The sequence below is a fragment of the Anser cygnoides genome, chromosome 7 (assembly GCF_040182565.1).
Source record: "Anser cygnoides isolate HZ-2024a breed goose chromosome 7, Taihu_goose_T2T_genome, whole genome shotgun sequence".
In the NCBI taxonomy this organism is placed as follows: domain Eukaryota; kingdom Metazoa; phylum Chordata; class Aves; order Anseriformes; family Anatidae; genus Anser; species Anser cygnoides.
In genome coordinates, this window is record NC_089879.1 from 21,223,688 (window position 1) to 21,251,587 (window position 27,900).

At 40.5% G+C, this 27,900-nt stretch overlaps 1 protein-coding gene across 1 annotated transcript in view; it reads right to left on the bottom strand.

The window, feature by feature from the left end:
- Positions 1-27,900, bottom strand: part of SORBS1 (sorbin and SH3 domain containing 1) — a 75,008-nt gene that overhangs the window by 21,026 nt on the left and 26,082 nt on the right. Inside the window, 14 exon segments of the mRNA XM_067000373.1 lie at positions 2,094-2,269; positions 5,551-5,600; positions 6,963-7,064; positions 7,634-7,699; positions 11,025-11,108; positions 13,677-13,791; positions 15,132-15,261; positions 15,376-15,423; positions 19,248-19,310; positions 19,645-19,702; positions 19,704-19,720; positions 20,863-20,926; positions 21,710-21,885; positions 24,138-24,167. Of these exon segments, the coding sequence (XP_066856474.1) occupies positions 2,094-2,269; positions 5,551-5,600; positions 6,963-7,064; positions 7,634-7,699; positions 11,025-11,108; positions 13,677-13,791; positions 15,132-15,261; positions 15,376-15,423; positions 19,248-19,310; positions 19,645-19,702; positions 19,704-19,720; positions 20,863-20,926; positions 21,710-21,885; positions 24,138-24,167 (1,179 nt within the window).

Here is a 27,900-nt window from a genome sequence, read left to right on the forward strand (position 1 = left end):
CTCAAATTGATCCTGGACCGGTTGATCTGGTGCATGTCTTTATACAGCATTGTAAACTCCATCCCGCTCTTCCTGGAGGCAGGGAACAGGTAGCCTTTCCTAGAGTTGGTGCCATACTCCTGTAGGCTCATGGTACTGCCAGATTTGATGGCATACTCCTGCTTCGACTTCATCAACATGTCTTCTATGCTTTCCCCTATGTCTACCATAAAAGCTTTTTTATTATCAAACAAGGCAATGGAGCTACGAAGGTTTTCGCAGCTTTGAGCTTTCTCATGAGATAGCAAGATACCCTTCTTGTCCTGCACAAGAGCAGCTGGAGCTGCTAGTTTGGGTTTGAATTTAGAAGGGAGGATTTCAGTAATGCAGGCTTTTGCAGCTGATAAGGGCTTCTTATTTTTACATGAGTGACCTAACATACCGGTATGACTAGCGTTAAAGGTTCGGCTATTAACTGAAGAGGGTGCAGTCATATGAGCATTCCCACCTTTACGATCCACTGGTAAGCATGCAGAATAAAATAAATACAACCTGTTAGCTTAAGTGCTAGAAAGCTATTGAGAAAGGAGAGAGAACATGCTTGGATTTCATACAATGCACTTTAAAGAAACAAAGTTCCAAAACATAAAGAAAAGCAGGAAGACACTGCATAACAAGCTGCACTTACAGGAGTAGGTGAAGTGCTGCTAATGTTTCTAAGCTGAGAGGCTTGGCCAAAAACAGGCCTGTTGCACTTTCAAGGTACCCTCCTAAAAAGTGCTGAGCATCATCAGCTTCCAGGGGAGCTGTGGCACCATGGAAAAGGGCGGCTGAACTCTGGGCAGGATCAGGGTGTCAGCACGAATGCAGAGGCACTAGCATTGCAAAAATGGCTTAATGCACCAAGCCTGTAATCACACCTACTATGGTCTCACCACAGTGTGTGCCAAAGAGTTTATTCCTGAGAGGGAGAAGAAAATCAAGGGCTGACCATGCAAGGACAAGCATGCCACATTAGCTGGCCTTGTAGAAGAGCTGCTTGCTTAGAGATTTCCCATACCAGGAATAAGCTGAGTGTGCTTCAGACAATGTGGTGTGGCCCGTGTTTGCTTTAAAAATCAAGGAGTCAAATGAGAACATTTTTTTAACATCAGATCCAGACTGGGTTGAGCCGTGACTGAATTTTTTTAGGTCTGTTTCCAATCTGAGATCAAATTAAACTGTCAAAATAACCATTCAGGTTCAATTGCAGTTTGGGGAACAATAACTGTTTGACCAGATTTTTTTTGTTCAGCTCCAGTTTGACTCCTTGCCCTACAGGCCGGACATAATACTGAAAAACAGCTGGAAGATGGAGACAGAGACCTTTTTGGTGTGATGCACTATTTTTAGGGAGAGCAGTTCAGAAACCCAATGCATTCCTGCCCCAGTCCTCTCCCCATCTCGATCCATTTTTAGGTTGAAGTTGGCTCAGGGACACATTCCCCAGTACAACTCCCTGATGGGAGTTAGGCTCTTCCTTGACCTAATCTTCTAGAAAGTCCACGATGGGGGGAGGAAGGGGGAGGAGAATGCAGCAGTCTCTGCTGTCTTGCTGCCTCAGAGACCGCAGGGTGTTGCTGGTTCAATGTCCTGTGCATTCTCTGTACAACCCTTGCAGGCAGGAGGCTGCAGAGAACATGGTGCTGGCTACACCAGGGTGGCCAGGCCAGCAGCCATGGTGTGGCCTGCTGAGACCCCCCAGCAGGAAGAGCAGGAAAGGCAGGGAAGGGCTCTAGCATGACAAGGCAGTGGGAGCAGATGGACAGCAAGGCCAGCCTGAGCAGCCTGGAGGAAGAAAAAGAAGGTGTGGAATGTGGCTGAGGTGCGGGAGGGAGAGAGCTGGTTCCTGTTAAGAAGAGGAACCTGGATCAGATAAAGGGGTCATGAAAAATACTGGCCAGTGTAGTCTGAGAGATAAAAAGAGAGAAAACCAGGGATGCCAAAGAGGAAGGACAGAGGAAACCTCGACTGGCTTGAACAGGACTCTAAACCCTGCAGGAGTTTGCCCCATATCACCAGACTTTTGACACCTTGTGCAGAACAAAAGTCAGGTTAGCGCCCTGACTGCCTACCTTTTGTGGAAGCAGAGCTAGAAGGTCGCTTGAGACCACTCAGCCCCTGGAACGGGATATCTCCACCTTCCAGCACACTCTTGTAAATCTGTCTTTCATTCTCCAAGCCAGCAAAGTCCCCTGGTGCTGATTCTGTCTCCCTCTTCACTGTGTGGTAGCTGGGAGAATATGTGGAGCTGGAAAACAGTTTGCAAAACAGAAAAATGGCGAAGAACGGCAATGGGTCACTTCTGTTTGCTTCGTGCAAGGAAAGAGAAAACCGCACTTATAAACCCAAAATGGACTGTGCATGAAGAACTGATGCTGAATAAAGAGGTTATGAGTACATTGCAATAGTGCTGCAAGTTTTGCACTACCACAACATTCTCCACCTGAGGGAACTCTCCCACCTCAATCCCCCAGAAAACAGGTGACGGGAAAGCACTCCTCCTTTATTTCACAGACGAGACAACAGGGTCACTGAGCAAATGCATGATTTCCTTGCAAACATACAGAAATTCAGTGGCTAGCTAGAAGTAGCACATACATCTTCCGGCTCCAGCCCTCTCTCCTTAAACACCAGCCATTCCTGTCCCCTGGTTACAAAGCACAGCTGCTCAGGATTTCATCTCAACCAGTTCAGCCTCCCAGCCAACATTATAAGCCAAGACTCCCAGAGCAATTTTCCAAACCCATCAGTGAGGGACCATGCAGAGAAGCACAAGCACTGGGCTACAGACACTACTGTTTAAACACCAGAGAAATTTCCCAGATAGGCACAATTCTGCTCAGCTTTGCCTCAAGCTTGTGCTAGAGGAAATACAAAGTCACAGACTCTAGGTCTACCATGCAGACATACAAACAAAATGCTGGATTCTGAGATATATGTTAAAAATGGGCACAACTGTAATTCCTTAGGCCCTTAAATAGTGAAGAATTATTACAAATCCCTTTCCTCTGTCATGAAACAGAACCAGTAATCTCCTACATGTGATTTCTAAATCACTATTTTCTATTTTCACTGTACTCTCTCTAAAAAAGAAATACAAACCAAACCAAACAAAAAAAATAATATTTCATGGTATGAATGATTTTCCCAGGTGCAAAAGATTTGCTGAACAATCAGGCAGACTGTGTTTTCCTAAAAGCTGAGCTCATCCGATACCAGTTGTTGTACATGCTCACCCAGGCTCTTTGGAATAAGATGCAGTCTCACACACAAAGCTATTCTGAGGCCAAAGCACGCCTGCTAGAAAGTTAAACCAAAAAAAAAAAAAAAGTTTTTTGCCAAATCACAGAAACTTTTGAAAGCTGGTTTTCATTGTGATATCCAGGGGTGATTCAAATTTATGAGAGTGTGGAAATGCTTGTGGTTAGGCCTGCTTGTTGTGGCTAACTTTGTACATGCATCTGGTTATTTTGGATGGACACTGTAGTTACAGGGTAAAGAGAAAGCTTTCAAATACATCAGAGGACTGGCTATGGGGGTGGAATTACACAATGTCTGGATCACAAAGAAGATTTTAGTTTCCGGACAAGGAAAACCAGATCATAGGCAGTCCCATAAATTATTTTCTGAAGTGAAAGGGCTTGTGAAAAACACCAGCAAAGAGAAACGGAATAATGTCACCACTTCTACCTAGGCAATGCTCAAATAGAAGCAAGGGCCCAAGCTATAACCATAGCTACAGAGCTGTTCTGTCTCGTGTGCATTGCTCCAGTGCCTCTATTTGTCAGGTTTCTGAGGAAACCCTGCCAGCTGCTGCAGGGACTCATGACTGCCTTAAGGTTCCTCACCTGAGACGTGAGAGCACTTGCACCCAGTTGTTAAAAACAACGGGTTAAAATATTTTCCCTGCTTTGGGAAAACACCTAGGGGAGAGAGAGGAGGTATTTGGCAAAGGAGTCCCTATACTGGTTGCTCCCCCTACAGGGCCAGCCAGCTGTACGGCAGAGCTGAGGCAGTCTGCAAGAAGGTTAGAATAATCAGGTGAGCAGAGGGAAGAGCAACACCAAAGAGGAACAACAACAACAAAAAGCAATAAACTCCAGATATCTCTTCTCCCTGTTCTCTATAGGCAGGCTAGGGAAGAATGTATGACTTCATTGGCCCTCTCTGTTGTCTCCCATTCCCACCCTACCCAGGTTGCTTCCCATCCACCAGCACAGATGTTGGCACTCCTGAATGCTTTGCATAGTATCAGAAAGGGCACAGACAATGCTGCCATGGGCAGAAACCTTGGCTTTGCTAATGGATCAGTCTGTGCACAGGGGAGAGACGCCTTGCAGAACAGAATGCTGTTCTATGTAATGAAAAGTAGAGGTAAGATGGCTTTAAAATGTATGATAACGCATATACATTATGCACATGCTTCTCTTTTAGCTGAAGGGTAATTTCCTTGACTTGAGTTGTAAATATTAATTCTGTATGTACAGACACAGCTTTCAAGGTCCAGAACAGCTCCTACAACCATCAGTGGCAACTAACATGGGCTCTATAAGATGACTTGAATGCAGGAGAGCAAACCTGGCCCGCCTAGCAAATCAAACAGCAAGATTCACAACTTTTGTAACACTTTCGGGACAGTCAGGAATTCAGGATTCTTACCAGTCTTTGGCAAATATAAGCTACCCTTTTATGCTAATCTCTGAGATTTCCATGTATTTTATTGCTCTCTCCCTACCTAAACAAAACTAAACAGTCATAGGAGCAATGAACAAAATGATGTCGATGGGTGCCTGGAGGAGAGAGTGCCTTTCCTAACAATCCATGCATGCAGGGGAGATTGTGTCTATGAGAAATGCAATGCACCTAGTCCAGTTACAAGGACTACTCAGCATATTGCCCTCGATTTTTTTCTCTTCCTCTTTCAGAATGAACCAGCTCAATGTGTAACTCATTTACAGAGAGTTCACTGTTATATTAAGTGTTCATCCAGAAAACCAGCGCCACATTAGATCTCTAAGAAATATTGCAACTGCTACTACTTTTCCCTTCCTGGAAGCTAGAAAATTATTGTGTTTCATCAACAGCATCCTTTTCCTCTAGAATGCATAACTGGAAACTTCTAACAGGAACCAATATACCATACACAAGTAACAAACTTTTTTTTTCTTTTTTTCTTTTTTTTTTTTTCCAGGCTATAAAGTTGTTTGGAAATAGGCTGTAGCTTCATGCAGTTTCATAAAAATGGAGTTAAGATTCCGTTTGTTTTTTTAAAAGTAGCTGCCTAGGCACTATAGCAGTTCTTATCTAGACAATGCAATCACTTAAGTAATCACTTCAAAATTAATTTAGGATCAAGGAGCAGACATAGTATCTGGATTCACCTAAAGCACACTTATAATTCTCATGGGATATATAGCTGTCTATATCTATCACCAAAAAATAAAGCCAGGCCATTTCCAACACCCTAAACCCTGCCCCACACGCCCTCAGACTGTACAAGAGGCATCAAAAAGCAATTGGAAAACTTACTAGGAAGAATGGTCTGTGGAAGTTTCCAGAGGAGTAACACCTGCTGTATTCTGCAAAAGTCCAAACAAAGGAGTCATTGATATCCACTTATACACGAGGAGAAAGAAAAAGGCTTGCTTAAGTAATTTTCCATTTATTGCTTGAATATTAGCCTTTATGAGACATTGAAGTTTAAGTCTAAATGCAATTTAAGCTGTCAATGTCTTTGCAGAAAAGCGACAATTTTCCTGAGTTCCATCAGGGCAGTGACAGGTTTTTAGCACAGCCGATGCCTTTTTGCAGCGCCTATTCTTTTGTCTGCCAATGAGTCATTGTGCATAAAGCCAAAAGCAAGAAGAGATAACCAGCTGGGCCAGGACCAGGAGACATGCTCATAATTATTTCCCCAAGCTTTTCCCCCGAACCAGTCACTGCCCGCCTTTGCTTTAAAGGTACATTACATTTCTGCAGCACAATACATTCCTAAGCGTTCAAATGAATATTAAAGCACTAACAAGAAAAGCAATGTTTCAGTTCAGTTTCCTTACTTAAGAGAAGCAATGCCAGCTGCACAGGTTCAATAGCAAAAGCCAGTTCTTATCCGCTTGCTTTAAATCCATCTAACACTTCCTAGGTACGTTATTTAAAAAAATTGATGGCAATTTTAAAAGAAATGCTGTACTTGGTCTCCTCTCATCTACCTGAGGATTCCTACGTAGGGAAAAAAAAAAAAAAAAAAAAAGCAAATCTTGGGTTTGAAAAAGAAGCTTTTTCAAGTCCTGGTGAAATGCTGCAGCTTAAAAAAAAAAAAAGAAAAAGCCAACAACAAAGGGAAAAAATGGCGTGTTACCAAATTAATCTGTCATTTCATGGTTCAAGTCCTGCAGACCCTCGGACCAGCAGCAGCAGCTGACCTGCCCTAGAAGGCCATGGAAGGTGCAGCGTAACAAAAATTGTGCAAAATCTCTTGGGAATATTCAAATCTTGGGTAGGCATGCGCTCCTAGCAGGGAGCAGCAGGGTTTGTATGAAGGGAGGGTTGATGGCAACACGCTTGAAAGGCACGAGATGATGACGTGACACCAACCAAGAATTTTAATCTGATTGCTGCTGCCTATTCATGTGAAAAATAGAGAGGGTTTTTTTTTTGCAGACACCGAACTCAAAACCCTGAAGGGGGAAAGGGGTGGGTGAGGGTGGAGGACAGCTGAAAGGGAACGGGGGGAGAGGAAATCACTGTATCTGAAATGGATTTCAAGCCGGATTCTCAGCATCACATTCTATTATTTCTGACAGCGACACAGCAAGCCATGCAGTCAGAATGGTCAGAACCATTATTTATCCCAACCTCAATTAATAATCATCCAGCAGTGAATAGATTAGAGCAGAGAGTTTGGAAACAGGGATTGGCAGCATGAAAAGAATAGGAAATACCTTCTGTGGCTTTTTATGTGGTGCTTTATAAAGCTTCTCCATTTTTTCTAAATCTGCCTCTAACTCAGTCTGGTAGAGGTAGAGGTCTTTTTCTAGATCAGTCTGGTTAAAGAAGGAGAAGAAGAATGGGAAAATAATGCTTAGGGTTAGGGGAAACCAAAGGAATGTTAATTTTGAAAAAAAAAATAAGCGAGCCTTTTTAATTGAAAAAGACAAAGATGGTATGGACAATACACAGAAATTCACTAGTAATTAATCGCATTTCAATCATTACAGAGGAAATTGATTGAGGCATTTAAGATCCAAAATTAAAAGATGCACAGCAGGCCTACTAGAATCTACTTCTACAAACCATAAAGTTATAAAACCCACCTGTAAAAAAAAAAAAAGATACTATAACAATATTCAATAGTATGTTAGTATAATTATCATTGCAAGTCAAGATAGCAAAACCACCACTCTAAACTACTGTTGATTATGTTTTTCAGAAGTGTTTATTAAATCAATTCACTAGCTACTTGTTAGGCTAATGAGCTGAAGCCCAATTAAAAAAAAAAATCACAAGCACACAAAACCCAAGCAATGCTACAAAAGAAATAAAGAAATAAATCCACATACACACATACATACGCACTGGATGCCGTAGTACAACGTATGTGAGACACAATTACCTTTCTATCCTCTCTAGTAAGGATAGAGCAATCTCCAGGAGTATAATCCCAAATCTTTTTTGGAGGCTGATGGAAAGCAGAGGAAGGAAATGAGGAAATGAAGATAAGGAAAGACATCACAGAGAATATGGAAACTGGATTAGAACAGAGAGGGAATACAATAGGGGTTTTGCATCAACACTGAAAAGAAATTATAAAAAAAAACAACACAACAACAACAGAGAAAGAGAGAGATAGAGGGATAAAACCACTCTAGCACAAATATCAGGAGATCATGGGAGGTAAAAGGGAGCATACATGCAAGTCAGGGAGGGGCTGTTTTCAGTAATGTTTGAGGACAGTTTTATTTTTGCAAGGTGCTCTAAGGGATTTTGGACTCTCTAGGAGGAGCCCGCAGCTGGTGGTTAAAGCATTCTTAACACACACAAAAAAGGAAAAAAAATAAAGAAAAAAACCACAAAGCAAAACAAGGAAAAAAACACATGGTCATAAAAAGCATTTGTTTTGCTCATTCTTCTTTTCAAAAGGAAAGGGTAAAACAAGGGCCTTTGATAAAGAAAAGGGAGATATCTTTCCCACCCCCAGCAGACTCTGAATACATACCATGTGAACAAATGGCTGAATTTCCAGTGTTGGCATTGTGGGGCAATGAGAACGCAGAGTTGTTATTTTCTATTTTTCTATTTTGGAGGAGGGGGGTGTTTGTGGTGGTTTTTGTTTTGTTTTGTTTTCATTGGAGACAGTGAAGTTTGGAAACAAGTTATTTAAAATATATTCTACAGGTAAAGGCTCCTATTTCAAAATAGGATTTTTCCTGTTTTATATACATGTAAATAAATTGGGAAGGATTATTCAAAATGAGAGACCTTTGTCATATCCAAATAATGCCATGATAACCGTTTCTCATCAAACATGCACTTCACTGATATGCTCAAACTCTGTGTTTCCAAACAAAAGTAACCTTTGTTGGTTGGCAAGCCTAACCTCACCCTATATGTATGTCCATACTGGCTTATATAACTATTTTATCAAAGCATCTCTGACAGAGAATCTCCTGATGTCAGTTCATCAAAGGTAAGACTGAGCTACAATGCTTGGGTCTTGGTCCAAAGTCCTTCAGGTTTCTGGATGGCCTGGATCTGTAGTGTGAACCAGTCCCACTTCTAAACTTGGACACCCACTGTGGGGATTGCAAACACTGCAAATCCCTATTTCTTATCTATAAGATCAGCAGCTGCAGGTGAATAGGTAAGATGGTGCTGCAAAGATTTAGGTTTGAGATGTGGAGGATAGGAGGTAAGAAGACAGGACACACTCCTTTTTTTTCCAACACCCTGCTTCTCTGTTCATAGCAAAGAGCTTGCTCAGTGCCATCCCAGGAGAGGGTAGGAGAAAAGTGCCCACAATCACAACAGAAGGCAACTGAGCTCTAGACTTACTGACCATCAGTTTTTTTTGGGGGGGCTTCATGCAGCTGTGAAGTCACAGTCAGGAGGAAGAAGGAAGAAACCTGTGGGAATTCAGCCTCAGCAGAGCCCTGGAAAATCATCCATGCTGCAGAGTGATCTCCCTGGCTGCGTGTCCATAGATCTGCCTAGAAATGCATCTGGGATGCTGGACAAGCAGAGCATTGCTTTGGCTGTCCTAGGAAGTGCATGTGCTTTCCTCAATGTAAATCCCTATTCGTGGTCATTCTGGTGTGTTTGGGGAGCAATACCACAGCCTCACAAGAATCCTGTGCTTCCTTTCAGCAAGGGTGTTTCCTGCCCATGTCACATAATTGCAGCTAAAGTCACAAAATTAGGGGAAATCATGCTTTTAGAAGGACACATTATCTGCTGCACTGGGAAGGGTGGGGGGAAGCTTGTTCAAACAGAATTTTTGAAAATCCCAGGCCCTAGCAGATATCTCTTAAAATGCTCTGGGCATCAGGTTCTGTGCCTAACCACTAGCTGATAACAAAAATCTGGTCCTCTCATGGCTCAACTGAGCACAGCTCCATAAAGAGTACTCTGCTGGCTCTGGCCACTGAACTCAGAGGGATCTTTGCTGAATTTGTCAGGTTCAAGAGCAGCTATCTATAGAAGTCTGAGATGGCATCCTCAATTAAAGTGCCTGATGTAATGCTGAAACAGCATGTGCTGAAACACAGAATGGAACATCCAGACACCAATCATGACTGTTTTTCAGTAGAAATTACACTATTTCTATAATGTGATCAGATTAGGTACCCAAATTCAGGCAGCTATATTCTGTGCAGAGGAATTTTGTCACTTTCATGAGAAGTGTGAGCAAAGCTCAGGTTTAAAGAAAGTCTGCCCTCTGGTGTCCATGATCAATAGCCTTTGAAGCCAGTACTGAACCCTAAAATGTTTTTGTTTTGTTACACATGGAAGGAAATCCCAGCAGTGCTCAGAAGTGGTGTGCATGAGCATTTGACAACTGACCTCAAGGAGAAAGGAGAAATCACTCCTACACTTGAATAAATGTGAAAGGCTGATGCTGACCCTCTGATGCAGTAAGAATAGATTATTAAACAGTATTTAATAATGAAATGCAGAACGTTTTATCAGGGTAACATTTTATGGCCTGGTTCTCAAAGTCCACTACCTCTTTTTTTCTGCAGGTAGCCCTGACCACTGATGTGTTCCTCCATCAGAACGGTCCTTTGACAAATAATTCAAATAATTAAGCTTTGCTTCATCCTTTTCCAGAGTAAGAAATCAAGGCTATGCTTTTTCACATATAGCAACACAGCTCCATTTGAAAAGAAAGCACTCTGTTCTCAGACTCCTTTGGTTTCAAGGAATGGTCAGGGCTGCTCAAACAGACTGATGCACCTCGTTCAGACAACTGGCAGCTAAGTGTATAAGGAAAGGAGCAGGAAGCAGGGTCATAATCTGTTATGGATAGCTGGAAATTACTGACCTATAGCTCACAAACCAAGGCCAGAAATAAACGAGTGATTCGCCTTGAATTAAAGCTATCCCAAATATTTTTAGGAAGAGAGAGAGAATAAGAGCATTGAAAGAGGACTTTCATTAATAAGAACAGGGCATTACTGCTACTGTTAACAATAAAAATGAAGCTTGAACTCTGGTGTAAAAAAATATTGCCTTGTTGGTAAATATGGCTGGAAGGTGGGGAGTGTTGGTAAGTGGTTTCAAGATGCTTTAAAGCAGTCACACAGCAGCTGTTTTACATCAACACCAGAATGATGTTATGAACAATCACATTTTTAAATGAGTAAAACAGCTGTTCCAGGTTTAGGGCCTAGCAAGAGATGTGACAATAATTAAAAAAATAATAATAATAAAAGAAAGAAAGAAAGAAAAACGAGAAAAAAAAAAGGTAGGTTGACTTTATTGGTCACTGCAACTATCAAACTTACCGGTTTCCCAAACTCCAATTCCGAAAAGAATTTATACCAAGGTTCATTCTTTAAATCTATCTCTTCTGGGCTTATATCCCGAGTCTAAAGGAGTTGGTGACAGGGGAATGGAAGAAAGAGAAGGATAACATTATGCAAAGAATACACGGAAAGGGACTGTTAAAGATGCAGATCCCATGGTTTCCATTCTAAAATGCTGATATTTAGCCTTATAATTTGGAATTTCTATTGCACCTCTCTCACAAAAGCCATGGACTGCTTTGCAAACATCAGTTAAGCCTAATGGCATCATTGTGAGAGACATGAATATGAATGAATTGCATTTTACAGATCAGGAGACCTACACAGAGAGATTATGCAGCTTGCCCAGAGTCACAGGGAGACTCAATGGAAGAGCTGGGAGTCAACCAGTCTCTCAGTCCTACTATCAGACAATTCCACTAAGACCAAAGCTGCATGTACTTCTTGAACTTTTTAAAATCATCTTTTGGTTTAAAAAAAGGCAGTTTCAGTGAGACGCAAACCAAATACAGCAAAATACTGCATCTTTAACAGTACATGAATATGTGAGAAACCCTGTTCTATACACTGCAAACAGCATGAAAGGTGGTTTTCTAAAACAAAGGGGACACAGTTCAGACAGAGAGCATTTCTGAAATTTCTGAAGGGACACAGAGAGAGAGACAATATTACTTGTTTCTGCACAAATAAATGTTAGAGAATCAGACAAAACTAAAATGAAGGAAAATCAGAAAGGACAGAAAACAGTACAGTTGAAAAGAAAATTCCCTTTTGATCATACAAAACAAAGTCTGTCCCAATGCTTCACATGATGGGGGATTCTGATAGCCACAGCTCTGGGTGTGATTACTAGCAGATATCCACAAATCTCCTACAGCCTCCTCAGAAACACAAAGAAAGACCTAGTTGCTAAACAGCATCTTACTGTTGTATTTAATGAGACTGATGGAGACCACGAAGCCACTATTTCAAGATGTTCCTTCTATGGCTTGAAATTAAAGCTCAAAAAATAACATTGGAAGTAACACAGCTATCACATTCTTCTCATCTTTGATGAGCTCTGTACAATTTTTCTCAATTATGCTGATGATGATCCTGTTCATGGCTTTTAGATTCTGATTCAACAGCTCAATTAAATACTCTGAAGTCTGAACATGTAAACAGTGCCACTGGTGATGTCAGAATTTTTGCAAAGGCTTAAATACACAGATGAAGCAGGCCTTTTGCCACAAGGTTTAATTTTGGCTGTTTATCATGAGACAAAACTGCCACTGAAGTCAGCAGAAATCTTGCTCCAGGATGGGCCTCAGGAATGGAGTAGTCATACTATGTTCAAACCACTCCTCACTTGCTCTTTCTGTACTGGGCTGAGCCAACTCCCATCACAATCAAGGGAGTAATCCATTGCCTACTTCAATCGGCACTAGATCATGCTCCAACCAGGAGCAACTTCACTGAAGTCGACGAAGGGACACAGGTGTGAAAAGAAGTTGGTTGTAGGATCTTTAAAAAGTGATGGACCTTGATTGCACATAGAGGGGAAAAAAGACAGTAATAAGAAACACCAGGTCCCAGATCAGACTTGATTTTTATGTTTCTATTGATTTAAAGTGCTGTACGATGCTTGTGTTTCAGCACAAAATCCACGGTATGTTTTTCAGGATCGTTCATCTACCTACTCCATGTATAGATCACTGTCTGAGCTATTAAGGCATAGAGTCCAGTTTACATTTGGAATCTCACATGCAATTAGCACTTCCAATCAAATCCTTTAAATTAATGCCTATATAGAACAATTACATCTTTATCTACCAAACTGGCTATTCACTAATAACCCCACTCAAGCACTTACAGTATTGTACTTGTACCCTGAAGGACACTGATTCGTGGTGATTTATAAAGGACTGGCTGAGGTTAGCACCACCTCTCTGCCTTACCCCTTGCTAAGTCTTCCCAGTTAAGCCTGCAGAATGAGACTTTTATATGTCCCCTAGCCATTAAAACTCACAGCTTACTCACTAATTCAAACTGAAATTGGTAACAGTTCACTTAACACTCCAGGTTATGCACCTGTGTAGCTGGGGAGCCTGCTCACATTCAGTTCTGCCACCCCAGCCATGGCTGAGGAATAAAGCAGCCAAGGGGCCATGTCGTAGCACACCTCAGAAGCATTCCCTGAAGCACATTACAGGCACTCTAAAAGACAGTTTTTTGGTGTTTAAAGTTAATGGCATCAGAGGAACGCAGAAATTGAACCATCCTGCTTTGCTGTGTAATTTCTTCAACCCTACTGCTGTGCCCTAGAAAAAGTACAACTGGCAAAACAGCTGCTGAAGAGGTCAGTGTCAAACACGGATTAAAAACTAGGGTTAGTGATCCATACTTAACACAGAAAACAACATGTCCAAAAGTAAAGAAGCCTCTCAATCACCCTGGATCTTGCTTTATAGAGAGAGACAATGTTAAGAAGTTATGCAAAACAGTTTTCTAAACAAAATATACAGGAAAGACATCACATGAGCACTGCAATGTAAACATAAGGAGTCCTTTTGGAATGGAACTGGACAAGCACTCAGGGATTGTATTACATTCATGGGATCAAGCCACAGACTAGGATAAGACAAACATTACCATCTTTTCGCTGTTCAGAACTGAGGACTTTCCTGGCTGATAGTCATAAATGCTCCTGGGCTCTGCACGGTATTTTCTAGTGTCCACCTTCTTGTCTGGAGGCTCCCAGTCAGTCCTGAGGAAAGAAAGATCAATTAACACAAAACGCTGTGGTTTCCACGGAGACAAATACTTTCTTTTGACAGACGCCTTCCCCTGTTAATCCTGGTTTAATCAGGGTACTTCTTTCATCTAGGAAAGAAACCTGCTGCAAGAGGCCCAGTTTAGATAGGGCTCTGAGCATGTAGTTGTTTTTCTACAGCAGGCAGAGTTTGATGCAGCTCAGACACTGAAACCACTGGAACAGAGGGGGTTCTTCCTTGTACTTTCAATAAACTGCCAGACTTTCATATCTTTCCTGATTGGAAATAGCTTAATAATGGACTTCAACTAAACTTACGAGTACCAACACCTCCAAAATTTGAGCAGAACTCAGATAAAATCTCTTTTTGCTAAACCCCTTCATTTTGGTCATGTCACTGATTACCTGACTACTGTGCAGTACCTGGAACTGCTCTCGACTGGTGGCACTCTGGGGTCCAAGAAATGGTCTTTTCTACAGACAAGAACCCATTATCTCTGACTGGCATTTGTAAAAATAGCTAAAAGTCCATTAACTATCCAAACAACTAAAACTTTGTTCTGTGTACACACTGGCACAGTTCGGACAGTATCAATCACAACACATTCAGTGTCCATATCCTACGATGTCCAGCTCCTTCCCAAAAAGTAGTATATTCAAAGCGAGGAGAATTCTGGAGGATATAAAATATTAATTGTCCAACATTTTTCTTCATTTGGTAAATATATTCTTTACCGTTACAAGCAGTTTTAAAATAAATGGTAACAAACAAAGCAAATGATCAGGATAGAAGTAATACTGCAATATCAGAAATGACGCATCTAATTAGAACCTACTTCCAAAAAAGTTCATGTGGGTGGGACTTCTCAGAGAAGAACAGTATACAATTTATTTATTTTCTTTTTTTAACCAAGGCTCAACATAAATTCAAATGCTTTTCCTCTGCAATTATTGCTATTTACTTGTATTCTGAGGTGCCTTTACAGTGTCACACTGAGCAGAGATCTTCCACTGTGCTCCTGTGGTAGGCACTGTATAGACATGACATCCAGGAAACATTCCTCACCCCACCAGGAAGCTACCTATCTAACAGAGGTTGTGACGCCTGGTAACAAACACAACCACAGAGAGACATGCAATGGGTGACTGAGCTATGACAATGAAGGAGTTCATTGGTGCCTGGTAGAAGATTCAGAACCGAAACCACACTTCCACCTCCCCAAAAAAGTTTAACTGGAGTTGTGGACCTACATTCTCCACCTTTGTTCCCTTCCCATTTACAACTTTCAGAGATTCTTCCAGTACTGATCCAAACATATCTTAGTTCAGGTCACCTTTCTGGGCTTGACTTCCGCGATGAAGAACGATTTGGCAGTGGCAAAGTGGCAGACCTCTTAAACACTTTCTCCGAGTCAATATTGTCCATCTCACTCTTGGAGCGGGGAACTGAAGGTTGGCTTCTGGCTGTAGAATAAATCAAATGTAGGAATGTTAGTGAACTGGACAGGAGGCCAACAAATACATCCTTTACATACCCCTTATGTTTGAAAGTTTACATAAGAAATAGGAATTACTTACTATCATCAGAATAGGAATAACGAGGAGAGTATGAATCAGAATCTTCATCTGAAAGACAAAAGCATTTTGCAAGTGAGATGAAAAAGCCCCAGAGAAACATCAGAGACCCTTTTCATTTCTTCTACTAATACACTGGACATAATTTGAGAGTAATATGCCCAATACTTACCACAGAGAGGATCCTAAAAAAGAAAAATCCCAATGAGGTTTAGATTGCATTTAAAAATAATTCCTAGATGAGATATAAATATTAATGTTGTACTTACACTAATACCTTTCTCCAGCCTCTCAAAGCACTTTAAAAAACAATCACTTTTTGTCACAAAACGCCTCTAGAGCAAGTGTTATTAGACCCACTCTATCAAAAGCTGAAAGATAAATCAAGGATCTAAAAGATGAAGTATATGCCTAAAATTACTCATTAAGTGTTAGACACAGTAATAGATCTGAGGAGTCCTGCTCTCAATCACATATGATAATCACTGGGCCATCTTCCTTGTATTAAGTAGCACACCAAACTGAAGTATGTTCACAGACTTACATTATCTTTTAAGCACAGATATACGTGTGTGTATCATGCCAGGAACATTACTTGCACCAAGAGACTGAAGAGCTTATGTTTTAAATAAGAAAGATACACCTACAGAATGTAATAGAGATGTTCGAGCAGCTCTATAAGGGCTAACAGTGACTGTCATCCTAGAGAGTATTTCTGGCTTGATCAAAAACCTAGCAGTATCTTTCCACCATTTTCAGCATGCTTTGGAATAAATCTTCCAAGTACTACATATATAGTAGCAGGGGGAGTTGGGCTCAAAACCGGAAAGTAGATCCACAGGCCCATCACCTTTCTCTACAGATGAGGTTCAAACTACCAGGGAAATATACATGAGATATCTACAGGACTTCAAGGAAAAATGCAGGAAAATACAATGCAATGACTGCAAAGAGAACTGTGAGCTAAGGTATTACTGTTATCTCTGTGAATAAACAACTAAAAGTGCCAGAGAAAAATACAGAAAACCAGAAATATACAAAGAAAAGAATACACTATACAAGTGTCACATGAACTCAGTGATGCCAATCAACAGATTGAAACAATTTGCAGCTTCTCTCTCAAGAAGGACATCAAGGAGATGCTACACACTACCTCATCCCCTGGAAAAACAATTTGGCTAATACAGCTGACCTCAGCTTGCACTTGTGGCTTAATTGAGCCTTTCGGAAAGGCTCAAAGAAGTCTTAACTTTTAGAACTCTGCTGTGTTCTCTTGGTGAATGAATTAAACTGAAGGTTTAAGTTCCAAACAGATGGTTATTGTTTCTTCAGCGCTTATTATAACCTTCAGGCTAAAAAAGTAATGAAGGACATTTTTCAGGCCAATTTCCATGTTTCAGACCTAAATGACAGAAAATAAATATTGATCTACTTAATGTTATTATACTGAATTGTTGAAAAAGTTGACTGCTATTCCCATACAAAAGATGGGTTTATTCAGGTAGCAAAATACTTGGTAAGTCAGTGTCTGTCCCTACAAATACATGGAAACATGTCTAAAAACATCTTCGCACCCATTCAGTTCTTGTATTTAATGCTAGTGATAAATGAAAAAGTCGATCTACTTACTTGAAGAGAAATACCAATATTGGTTATAGATTATCATTCAGATAGGAAAAACAGGAAAAAAAATCACTTCAGATAAATGCAAGTTTCCAATTGCAAATATTTTAATACCTACAATAATAAGGAAGACAGGTATAGCGTTTTATCTCTTCAAGTACCTTTTGAAGAAGAATATCTATTTTTTCTTCCCCTTTACAACAATGAATACTAAAACATAGAAAATTGGAACGACTCAATAAAGTTTAAAGAGTAAACCAGAGATGAACATTAGAATAAGATCTCCTGGTTCTCAGAGCTGCATTTTATCTATGGGACGCTCCTTACTGGAGCTGAGTATCACCAGTTTGTACTTTCAAAATCCGATCCTTCTTTGTGAGAAGAGGCAGTTCCCCCGTAGTTCCTAGCAAATCTGTAGTTTTTCCTTTTTTGAAAAAAAAAAAGGGGGGGGGGGTGCCTTTTTTTTTTTTGGGGTTGGCCAAAATCTCTAGATTTCAATATCCTTAAACTTTGAAGGTATTTTAAAGAGAAACACAAATCTTAGCATTTTTAGATCATCAACCCAAAGCAAAAAGACTATGACACTTAGATTGTATGAAATTTGAGGCTTGAGGTTTCAACCCATCTGTGTATAAGCACTCTGCAGTTGAATATATCACTTTCAAATGTTTTCTGAACATGAAACATGGACTTCAACCCTGCTATATCATTAGATATTCTGGATTCCTTATCAACAAAAGAATCCAAGCAGGTGTTAGAGAAGCATTTCCCAATGTATTGAGAATAAAGAGCAAGCATTTGGTCCAATAAAATTTCAGCTACCTAAACCAGCAAATTACTTTCACCTGCACATTCATAAGTGCATAGGGGACATTTATGGGAAACCAGACTTTTAATATACTAAGATCACTGGTTTTGCAAACTACGTTAGTTCAGACAAGAGTAAAATGAATTCTCAAACTTCATTACAAACAAGAAAATTGAATCACTGTAAAATTCCTTTAGCAACTAGTTACTGAGGCTCTTTGTTTCTCTCTCATCCATACTGAAATGCCATTCTGCCAACAGAAGACAATTTCCACTACATTGTGATTTGCTAGACAGGACTCTTCACCTGCAGGTTTCACCAAGAAATAAACATCTTAGATACCTCCATGACACTAGTCCACATTCACTGTCACAGTGAAACGCATCTTACATCTCCTATTCTTCTTTGAGCATCTCAGCTAGAACCCAGATTGAATGCTTTCTTTTTACACAGTACCCACCAAATGTTTAATACAAACACTGAATAAAATGGTTAATTAACAGTCTCACTAGGGTTGGCTTGAGGCACAGGCTAAGTAGGCAAGTTCCTAAATTGCAGGATCCAAAGCAATAGCAAAACACCAAGCCAACAAGGCTGTCACCACCAACAAATTTCTAATCAGGAAATGTCTGTATACCCAATATGCGCAGCAGATTCCAATATTTTTCGTATATCATTCGTATATATAAATATATATATTTTCATACACATGTACGTGGTTATAGGGTTGTCATGATAATAAATACAATTCCAACATCCCTGAAACATGACTGACGAAGGATTCTAGATTGTACTTGAAGTGTAAAAGAATCCGCTGAGCACATGAGGAAGCTGGTGTAAATACAGTGCTACAAGTTGCAAGATGTGCTGATGAGACTGTCAAAATCTGTCCTTGCCTAGATATGCCAGTGCACCTAAGACCAGCCCTGAACCCATGTTACTAAGTTATATTTATTTTAAAAGACTACGTTGAGGGACTGATCCAAAACCCACTGAAGCAAGCAGTCATTTCACCAATAGACTTCAGTGGAATTTTGGTCTGGCCCTATTACTGTGTTAATAGTCAAAAACAGAAGTGAATAATTAAAGAAACATATTGATTTGGGGGGGGGGGGGCAGAATAAATCTCAGTTAAACCACATTTTTACATGTATATCAGCATTTTAGGCATGTTAAATAATCACTGCACACACATGGCTAAGTACAACTGATAAGCGCATAAAACCAAGCAAACCCCAGGTCTGCAGCATTAGTCAACTACTAGTTAGAAAGCCAGAGGAGCACTGCGAAGCCAAAAGGCGGCATACAGTCAAGGCAATGCTTAGAGTGCAGCAAATAATTATGATGCAGGATAATGCTCAGCAACTAGAAAAAACTTCAAGAAGAAAATAAATGGACAAGGCAGCATTTGTGCAGAAAAATAGATATGGTCCTTTATTTTTACCTTCAGAAATAGGGCTAGGAGTAGACGCAGGAAACTGGTATGTAGGAGAATAAGGATTGTCTTCTGCAGCAGAGAAAAGCAGTGGATTTTGAGACTATCCACAGTGAAGCGGAGGTTCTGCTTCATCCCCCAATTTCCTACCACCAAATGGTTTTATTGCTTACTTTAATAACACTTGTGTAAACATCATTGTACTTTAAAAAAGATTAATGGATTAGCAAAGATTTAGTTATTTTATGCATCACACGAGAAGGTATGCTGGGCATAACTGAATTTCCAGCTAGTGTAACAAATGGATAACAGAAATCTAGAACCTGAATCTAGTTACTATTATGGTGCTATAGTACAGTTAACTCAAAGCACGAGACAACATACACTCTGACTAAGCTTCTGGTACCTTCAGGTTTTTGCTGGATTTCAGGAAGTTCAGGAAATATGTAGGTAGGGCAATAAGGGATTTTCTTCAGGAGTGTCTAAGGAGAGGAACGTGGTTTGAAAAAAGAACAGAGAGTAAAGATTTAAAGGGGAAGAATGGAGAGACAAGAATCCACACAAGCTGCAGAACAGTCTCTCACATGCTGATGCTACAGCATAACACTACCCAGATGCTTTCTTGCTCATTGCTGCCTTGCATGTAGAGGCCCTGGGGGAGATCCTGGAGGCAGAAAGTACTGAACTCATTCTCCACATCCTGAAGTACAGGCTCTGGCTGAGCTGAAGAACTTCTGTTAGGAGCGCTGGGAGGAGGAAATTGTTCAACTCTTTCTCATTCCATCTAATACAATGCAGTGCCTATATATGCATAAAGCTCACCATGACAGCATCTGCAGTGGCAAATACAGCTCCAGTTTTGCATGCTGTAGGGTTTGTTATGTAAGCGCAGTTCTGAATTGCATTTGCCTGGACATCAGGCTGTTCAGAGCGTTCAGTCTGCAAACACTACTGCAGCCATTTCTCACACAGAAGAAACAATGTGAACGTATCAGCAGGCAGGCACAGAAGTGCCTCAAAGTAGTGGATTCCCTGAGAACACACCATGATGAAGTTTGCAAAAGCTTACCACAATTTTGAATTTTGAAAGAAGAAAATCTGAGGTTTTGAAGAGAGAATTCAGATTCTGAACTCCCCCAAATCAATGCAAATCTTTCCATTGGTCTCAGTGTACCTCAAACCAAGCTCTATTAGGCAGGTACTAAAGCTTTAAAGTGTAAAAAGTTCTTTTGTGTACAGTGCTGTTTCAGAGAGAACTTACTATCATTTAAAAGTGTTAGGGGCAGGGAGGGTCAGCTGCTAAAGATGAAGTTCAGGGATCTGTTTTCTCTAAGTATGAAATTAACGACAGCTTTCTGATTTCGGTTCTCAAACAGTACTCATGATTTCATGAAGGCACTGCAGTACACCTCAGAATAACTCAGACCTTTCTTTGGACTTCACTATTTTCTCACCTTTGTCTCTGGAGATGTTAAATATGTTGTTGTGTTCTGTGGTGCAAGATAAACACTAGTTAACATAAAGGCTTTTATTGATCATCCATAGTACAATTCTTCACATATCTGAAACAAAGTATTGTCATGATGGTCTTTTGAAGTAAATAAAAATATCTGTTTTACAGTACCTCTATTTAGCTTGTGGATCTGTTTGAACATTGTCTTGTACCAGTCCTTCGATCTGTCTGTATTCTATCAGAAAAATAAATATGCAAATAAATAATCACAGACATGAATTCTACCAGCACTTCAAAGCTTTTTTTTTTTTTTAAACAAATCTTGCAGCAGTATGGTTAGCACCCTGATTCCTAGTTCATTTATTATGTTTACCTCAAAATCAAGGCTATAATAAAATTGACATAGAATTTCGTATCTCATGAAGCTACGGGCTTTGCTCTAGTTTAATAATACCTTGAAAGTTCTTTAGGGGCTATGTTCTAGACTGTGTAGAACTGTACATTGTGCGGAAGGTTGTCCACTGTAATCCGATTTTATTACATTCATCTAAAAGTAGACACTATGCCTAGTTTAGTCATAATACGCTTATTTCCTCCGTATCCAATGGACAGTCAGACACATGTAGTGCTCAAGTCACTCCAGACACTAGTTGTAAGAATGAGTTGTTGTTTTCATTATGATTTCCCCAATCACTGAAGGAACTTAAACATGTTGTTTAGAAGAGATAACTGCCTTTAAGATGGTTAAAATAATGCAAGATTAATCTCTCTCTCTTAGCTGCTAGCAGTGAATGAACAATATTCTCAAATAGGATGAAAAGAGATGATCATATTTATTTTTTCTTTAACCTGATACAGCTGAAACATGTTATTGATAACGAAGTTGGTAGTAAGATACGCTGGAACTAGAATTACATCTTCTATCTTTGCAGCCTCTGGATCTTTAGTCCCTAAGTCTCAAGACAGGCAGAATCTGGCCCATGCTTTTGCAGTGATCACTCGTCCAGTGTTGTCTTACCCTCAATGGAATGCCAATATCATCAATGGAGGTATCAGGCATGTGTTGAGGGCTCCTGACAATTCTTCTCTTCTCCTCCATTGCCCTCTTCTCACTTGGTGCTATCTCCTGAACTGGCTTGTCCCGTGTGAGTGCCAAATCTACTTTATCAGAAACTAGTCTGTCTGGCACCGAATCTGGAAATGAAAACAGGAGATTATCATCTCATCCCAGCATTCTACCACCTCACTGTATCTCACTCTTTTTAAGGCAAAAATCCTAGCAAACAGTTGATGAGACAGACTGTGCCACCATCAGCTGTGGCCAGAGGACAGACTGAAGGAATCTACCAAGAAAATATTTGGTATCAGCAAAAGCAGGTTAGCATCTCTGTGGTAGTCACCTTCACACACCTTGAGACAGGCTCAGCTATTATGTAAGACAAGAGATTTTTGGTTTTGGAGACTGCTTTTTTGATCTAATTAGCAACTGCAATCTCATTCTTCACCTTTTTCTGCTGGTGATTTCAATCTAATAGAGCATCCCACATGGTAGCGAGGCACTACTTTTTAACTGGTTGCACTCACCTGCCTGACAATCCTATTTGTTACAGTCGGTATATGATATTTCCAGGTCACCTCTGTGCCCTAATCAGAATTTGTAAGCAACAAATTCTTCTCTTGGTTAGCATATGCACAATTCCTGTCTATAAGGGGAAACAACTAATTGCATCAGCCTGCTTTGCTTCCACCTGCAATCCCTTGATGCTGCCTGACTGACAGCCATAGGCAGTAGCAGGCACCAGCACCCCACCCCTGGGCAAGGAACCAAGGGAGCTCACACTGCTCTGAAGATCTGCTATGCTCTGGAGAGCTGCAGCACTGCAATCCTTAGGCTCTGCTGAAGACTTTTTCTGTGTGTATTTCTGGGGAGGAAACAGTGATTTTACAGTCTGCCTCATCAAGGCTTTGCTGGATCCTATCCTTTTTACATCACTGCATGCACTGAAGAGAAAGAAAGAGGTTTTATTCACATGCACATCACCATGCTGCCCAAAGCCATTAAAGGTGAAGGAAAATGAAAGAGGCAGTTAGCGGAGGAAAAGCTCGTGCATAACAAAGCTTTGGTCTGTTGGTACCCTGAGCAAACACAATTCTGTCCTGTGAAACTCTGTACATGAAGGATTTGTGTTTGAGTGATCGGCTTGAAATTACCAATCTTTGTCTTCTTCCTCTTAAAAAAATGAAATAACATTTATGAAAGGTCAAAATGGGGCAAAGCATCAATTAAATCCTTGTTTAGCTTTTTCATCCTGTTTCCCCTCCCTGGGAATGCAAATGCACTTTCGGTCCTTCTACATTCCTGGTGCAAAGGGCTATTTTATACGAAGTGCTTGGTTTGTTCCCCTATAACTGGAAGAATTAACAGCTAAATTCCACACTGAACTATTTGTAACAGCTCCAATGATTTCATAAGTACTGGTGGAGGTATATACCAGGCTCTGAGATATTTAAAAATCAAATAGCCAAATCTGGTGCCTGACCCTACAGATAACCAGGTTGCACTAGGTAGTACATCCCATGGCACCTGAGCCATCCTTTTCCAGAGCAGCATCATCAATATGGGGTCATACAGCAAGTGTTTTACCACTGTGACCAAGAAGATGCAAGAAGCAGGGGGATGAGGTGGCAGGCAACACCTTTGTGGTTGTTTTGACACACTGAGAGCAGGTGCAGGCCCAGCTGTGCAAAACAGGCTTCATTTGCAGATCAAGGATCATTTGGGACAGAACAAGCTGCACCATGAGTTAGCTCTAGTTTAGAAAATTAGAAAAAAAATGAGTTCCTGATCATGAAGGGAAACACCTTGTAAAAGAGAAAACCAACAGGAAACCTCTGTCTGGGCTTACAGGCCAGCATTAAACTCACAACTGAGTGGTGTCTGCTTGGCACCACCAAGGGAAGGAGGACGGAGACAGCTGTGAGCTAGGGGCAGCCCATCACCTCAGCACAGGGGCAGCATAGAGGGTCAGGCTGGTACAGCAGCCAGAAGAGCCTGGTGGAAGAAGTCAGACTAGGTCTGCACCTGCCTTAAGGGCAGGCTCCACCCACCCTGCTAGACCTGGTCCCCCACAGCAGAGCCAGAGCATGGAGTAGTGGCTTCCTTGCATCTTCATTTGCAATGTTTAAAGTGGTGTATGTTTTAGGAGAAGTAGACTAATAATTTAGGACCTAAGTAGACTAACATGTCCACAGCAGTAACATTTAGGAGAAGAGACTGAAATCAGACATTCAGTGATCTACACTAAACCCGGACAAACATTTATTTATTGTTACAGTTCCCAGGAAGTGTGCTTGCTCAAGGCACTCCACAAGCTATCAGAGCAGAAGCAGCAGCTTTGCTCCAGCAGAGGCAGCAGTTAGGAGGCAGAAGACCTTTCACATCATACCTGCCAGGCTACTAAGCCTTTTTTGCTGTTCTGTGGTAAAGGAAGAAACAAAACAGAAATACAGAACAAATGGGTGAGACAAACAGCAAGTGCTCTGGTGCTGCACTTCTGACAGGCAAGAAATACGCTGTAGACAACAGCAGCAGCTGCTGGAGAGAATCTGTTTTCAAATACCCTGCCAAAGTGACAATCCACAGCCTCTTCTCCACACAGCAGCCTCGTGGATAACACAAATCTTATGATGCAGTGACCAATACATTTGCAGAGAGGTGCTTTTTTGTTTTTGTTTTTTAATATCAGAGAGAATGGAAAAAGTCGGACAGGAGAAAATTTTAAAAATAAAGACTCTCAGTCAAACAACTCGACAAATAACTGTTACTATTAACATGAAGTACATTTTTAAACAATAATGCCATAGCGTGTTGTAGGGATATAGGAAAAGACCAAGCCACTGTTGGTGTGCTGAGTCTCATCACACACTAGTGCGTCATAGACTGAGTGATCTGCCCCCAGTCACAGATGGGATGTGGCTATCAGTTTCAGAATGATCACTGTTTTAGGGCCTTCCATTTCTGAGTTCCCTGACTAGGACATTTGTGGTAGCTTTCACAGTGTTTCACCACCCTGAAGTTGACACTCAGAACTGCTTTCTAAAGGATGCCCAAATGACTTCTCCAAGTCATGGCTAGGAATAAAGAAAGGATTCTTAGATCTGTTCTCTGCTCTACCTGCTCCCCAGCAATTAATCCAGTCAACCAACACAAAAGACATTTGAAAAGAAGTTATTTTACTGACATACAAAATGCAAACACTCTTGAATGCTCATACAGTTAATGCAAAGATCCCATAACTTTAATATATTAATCACACCTGTTAAATATTCATAATAAATCACGCCATGCAATGTCTACCCAGGAAATAACTGTGTAGTAGGTAAAATACATCCTCCAGTTGTATGTTGTTTGCTAGCAGAACCTACCTTCAATGGACATTTATACTAAATGGATCAACTTAGCAAGGGAGGACAATGTGTCTCTTCACTAAGGGCAGCTCCCTCGCCAGTATGTATGAACTTTGATCTTTAATCCCAGTGTTTCTGCTCTGTTAACCACCAGGGGCAAGCTGCTTGTGTGCATTATGCTCACGTGATAGTTGTCAACATACGCCTGTGTGCAGTTAGGAAAAGGGCTTGCAATCTGACGCCAAGAAATAGATGGGGACCACCTACTGCAGGGTTTGCTCTTCCATGCAGGCCATCAAGAGTTGGTCTTGTGTATTATGAGAGAGGAGAAAGGATGCGAGGATGATCTCAGCCTCAGTCATTGCTATCGCTGAAGAGAACGGTGTTCAGTCACTAAGGTCTTCTGGCAAAAAAAATGGTGTTTTAAAGATCTATGCTAGAGAGTTCTTCCCTGCCTCTTCTTCCACAGGGGAGAGAATATCATGGATGAATAGACTTTTCATGAAAAAATGTATTTTTTTATGTGAAGTGCGGGTTTTCTTTTCACTTGTGTCTCTGACTAGAGAAGAGAGCTGCTGATAGATAGAAACTGAGGAGGTGGAGGTATCTGCTATTTCACTCTCCCACCTGACCAAAATCAGCTTGTAGCCTCAGGCCCACACCAGCTAATGAGAATTTTATCCTTGATCTTGTGTTCCAGGATGGTAGGCAAAGGCCAAAGACTTGTAGGCCTCTCAGAGAAAGGGCTGAGTAGAGGAATATAACTGCTGGCAACAGTAAAGGAGTGATTAAACATGACGTGAGAGTTCCCAGAGGAGCAGTGGAAGAAACAAACACTTGAAACCAATAACAAAAGGGGAAGAGGAAACAAATATTTGAGTACATTTATTGAAAAATTATGCCAAAAAAAATCAAGGCACCAACAACTGTGAAGGGAAGAAATTCTTACTTTGGTGCTAGGAATGAACTAGAGGATGTGAAATGACTTGTTCATAAGCATTAATGGTATTGTTGGCATTGCTGTCAGTGATACCAGTTGGTATTACTGAAATCCAGTAGAAAAAAAATCTGAGATCTCTCATCATGATTTACCAAGTAAGATCAAGCAGACAAAAAAAAGAGATAAAGTATCTTCTGTGCTTCAAAAATCATTACCTGTTTCTAAGATTCTAATAGCACTAAAGTATCTTACATGCTTATAGATTAATGAACTAGCAAATAAAGTATAAGATAGGACAGTAGGTGATGTTTGCTACAACAGTCCCTCCAAAGAATAAGATAACAAGCTCCTTAAAGATCAATCAATAATCCACTGAGGAGAAAAAAACATTATTCATCAGGAAGAGTAACTGAACTATTGGAGACTTCAGACTACCAGCATTAAGATGACCTTGAAATTTCTAACTCTAAGGGTATTCATAGCACACAAGAGGAATTTATATTAAACCTGTTCTTGACATAAAGAAATTGATTTAAGAACAAAATATAATTAATTATCAGGGGAAGGGGAACCATAATCCAATAAAAACGTTATGTGCCATTAGACCAAAACAGCTTTGAATGGATAAGATCCATAAAGATGAAACCAAACATGAATTATGTCAGCCAGGGGAGAAACACAAGAGATCACTAAAATCTGAGAACCACTTAAATGCAGCAACTACACTACAAAAAAAAAGTCTTAATGCTATGCTGGAATAAAGTCTAGATAGGGGAGGAAGCATAAGTAACTGTGAGAAACTCTTAATACATGGATAGAAAAATAAGAAAACATACCTATGTGTAAATAATATATGCTAGGAAGTACAAGATGACAACAATGGAAGTGAAAATTCACAGAATGTCCAAGAAGACTCAAAAAGACATTTCAAGGTTCATGAAGAGCAAACAGAAACCTAGCGATTGTCTTGGTATTTTACCAAATAGGCACACTGGAACTGCTTGTAAGAGGGCTGAAAAGATGACACATCCAATCATTATTTCCATTCTGTATTTTGAGGAGGGGATGAAGAAAAAAAGTCTGACATCCTACTGCCTGGTGGAGAAATGCTTTCCACTTCAACAGTACCTAAGGTCCATGCTGAATGACAACAAGTGAGGTCATCTGCTGAAAATCAGCATGCTCATGTAAACTGTACTGAAGACTTTTAGAACAGTTTTCTTTTCTAAAGAAAGCATGTTCAGGAAGGGCAGCTTGCTGGACTGTTGACATTCATTCTCAGTATGATTTGGAATACAAAGGAAACTCCACAGGACAGGAATGAGGTAGATGTGACAATATTTGAAAAGCATAAATGTGACTGCCAGATGTCTGTCACATTGACAGTAATCCCAGGAAAAGAATATATCGTAATGACTAATACAAGATTATTATTATTAAAAACGGCGTGGCACACACAGCACCAGTCAATACAAATTGATGACTAAGGTGCCTTGTCAAATCAGCTCAATATGATTCTTGCAAATTACAGGTTTGATTAGTGAAGACTGGAAAACATGCATCAGAATATAGATACCATAGCTCAGTCACATTGCTTATCAGGTTGTGATCTATACGCTGACAAAAAATGTTGTAAGAGAAGCTCTTCAATATATCAGGCTACAGTATCATGAGGGCTGATGGTCAGAGGCAAGACATTCAAGACAGAACAAATTGTTGTCTGTGAAGGTAATTGATCAAGAGAACAACTTGACATCACTTGTCTCAATGCCAGTGTGTATGCAGACCATCGTATTATACAAGTTTGTCCCTTGTGCTCTTAAGATCTACAGAGAAAATATTCTTGTTTGGCACATGCTTCA